The sequence below is a fragment of the Musca vetustissima genome, unplaced genomic scaffold (assembly GCF_032173495.1).
Source record: "Musca vetustissima isolate MV318-11 ecotype Yass unplaced genomic scaffold, APGP_CSIRO_Mvet_v1 utg1397, whole genome shotgun sequence".
NCBI lineage: Eukaryota > Metazoa > Arthropoda > Insecta > Diptera > Muscidae > Musca > Musca vetustissima.
This window is the reverse complement of record NW_026880157.1, coordinates 134,121-136,237: the sequence shown is the minus strand read 5'-3', so window position 1 is coordinate 136,237 and position 2,117 is coordinate 134,121. Positions and strand designations below refer to the sequence as shown.

General features: G+C 36.7%; 1 protein-coding gene across 1 annotated transcript; it reads right to left on the bottom strand.

Annotated features, from left to right (window-relative positions):
• Nucleotides 1-455: 455 nt before the first annotated feature.
• Nucleotides 456-1,873, bottom strand: LOC133325561 (cyclic AMP-dependent transcription factor ATF-2). Its single transcript, XM_061534301.1, has 4 exons — nucleotides 1,785-1,873; nucleotides 951-1,718; nucleotides 705-911; nucleotides 456-625 (listed from the first exon to the last, which is right to left on the bottom strand). The coding sequence occupies exons 1-4, from the start codon at nucleotides 1,870-1,872 to the stop codon at nucleotides 456-458; spliced, it is 1,233 nt and encodes a 410-aa protein (XP_061390285.1). The 5' UTR covers nucleotide 1,873.
• Nucleotides 1,874-2,117: the final 244 nt, after the last annotated feature.

The following is a 2,117-nucleotide window of genomic DNA, read 5'->3' as shown; positions in this document are numbered from 1 at the left end:
ATTGTCTAACAATACAACAATAGTTAGTGATATCTGCAACACACAACACAATATAATAAATTGTAAAGTCAAGGCCCCGTATAACGAATTGTATATTGTCATGCCCATTTGTTATAGGGCAAAGTTTTTTAGGTGCAATTTTATTTAAAAACAAAAATGTAGAACGTAATAACAGTAATTAAAACCTGTTTAGATTATTTTTTATTATTTTTTGCGTTATACCCATTTTGTTATACCCAGTATATAAATTTGGAAAACGTTCGTATTATGCGGTAGTCAGTGTAGAAAGCTCATTCGTTATACCGGGCATCAATTGTATTTAGTTAAACAATTTGTTATTTTTATTTTCTTTAATAAATATATTCTAACTACACATTTTTTTTACAAATTTTAAAAACTGTACAAGGCACTTTGATATAACATATTGTAAATAACAACTAAGCCAGCTTAGTAGTTTAATTTTTATCAATACGATAAGTAATAGGATTATTTAAAATTGTTTGAGTATTGCTAATATTGCTACCATAAGGCACCACTAATTTAGGGATGTTCATTACCAAATGTATGGTAGAGGCAGGAATTTGTATTTGAGCAGGTATACCAAGATCTGTGGTAGTTGTTGGAGCTAAAAAACAAAACAACAGTAATCAAAGAAAATTTGTTAGTACAAAGTTTAAAAAATTTGGATTAAATGTGGAACCTACCCTGTAGTGGCTGTAGAACAGTCGATTGTAGTTTCGCCACCTGTGCTTCTAACTGTTTCACTCTTTGTTTTAGTTTTTCATTTTCCATTTGTAGATCTGCGTTACGCTTCTTCATTTTCTGGCGGTAGCGTGTTGATGCCGCACGCCTTCGCTCCATGGTATCATCTTTGTATGAAAGTTTACGATTAGATGATGTAGACGATGACGCTGTCCGCTGTTGGGTAATTGTTGAAGAACATTTATTACTAGGCCATTCGGGTGGTTTTGATTTACTCGATTGATTCAAAATGGCCTTCAGACGTTCTTTTATCGGCAGTTGTGATGTTGGGGTCAAACTAGCACTACTCGGCTCGGGATGTGGTGTTGATGTCGTTGAAGTTACCACCGATGAAGAGGTGGAATCTTTGGTAGCAGTTGAAGTATTTAACTTAGGCAATATTAATGGATGTGATTTTTTATTGGATTTGCTGATTTGGTTGTCAGCTTCCGTGGTAGTTATATTTGCCGCAGTGGTTGTGGGAAAGGTAACTGTTATCATTTGGGGTTGTATAAATTGCACGGCGGATGGTAGAAATGTTAATGCTCCATTATTATTATTTTGAGGACTGCCACTGCTGCTCGTCGCAGGTTTCTCTGCAATGGCCCGATATTTGCTGACACTAGATGAAGTAGTATCTTCTGGTTTGCTAGACTTTGCTGCTACAGGAGTTTCCAGCATATTATCCACTGTGGTAACATCTAGCACTACGGGTGTATTTAGTGTATGCTTACTCAAATCCTCTCCCGCACTAATACCACCCTCAACGGCCACATCAAATTGTGGAAACACCTGTGGCGTATGCAAAGACTCCTCCTCGGCATGAAATGTATGATTTGTCGATCTTGGATGTTGGGTATTTTGTTCACATGCCCGCCTAAATGTTTCCTCAAAGGGATTAACATTACGTAAATCATCGAATAGACCCACTTCTTCACAATTTTTTATTAATCTTGTCGGAGTGGGGGTCTGATCTGCTATGATAAGAAAGAAAATGGAATTTAGAAGTGTGTTGTGGAAAGTAGAAACAATAGATTACTTACCCACAAATATACTGGACTTTTGACTTAAATTTAGCAGCATACCAGCATCGTTGTCCACCTCTTCGGATGGCTCATGAAAATAACTCATTGTGGTACCTTTATCCAGATGCGGGACACGGACAATTCAACAACCAAGGGAAATTACAACCTACAAGACCAGGTATTTGGCAGTTATGCTACTTCCCACATTCGTAATAAGATTGTTTTGGCACGTTTGGCTTTTGTCTTCATTCGTAATAAGATATGTTTTTGGTTGTTATGGCTATTCGCTGATTCGTCAACAACAGCTGATTGTTCGAGCCAATAATGGAATGAGACAAATCAAATTAAAAA

Coding starts and splice junctions, on each gene's coding strand:
- LOC133325561 (XM_061534301.1), bottom strand. CDS start 1,872: ATGAGTTATTTTCATGAGCCATCCGAAGAGGTGGACAACGATGCTGGT. Junction 912..950: donor AAAACCACCCGAATGGCCTA/GTAATAAATGTT, acceptor AACAGCGGACAG/CGTCATCGTCTACATCATCT. Junction 626..704: donor TGTTCTACAGCCACTACAGG/GTAGGTTCCACA, acceptor TTTGTTTTTTAG/CTCCAACAACTACCACAGAT.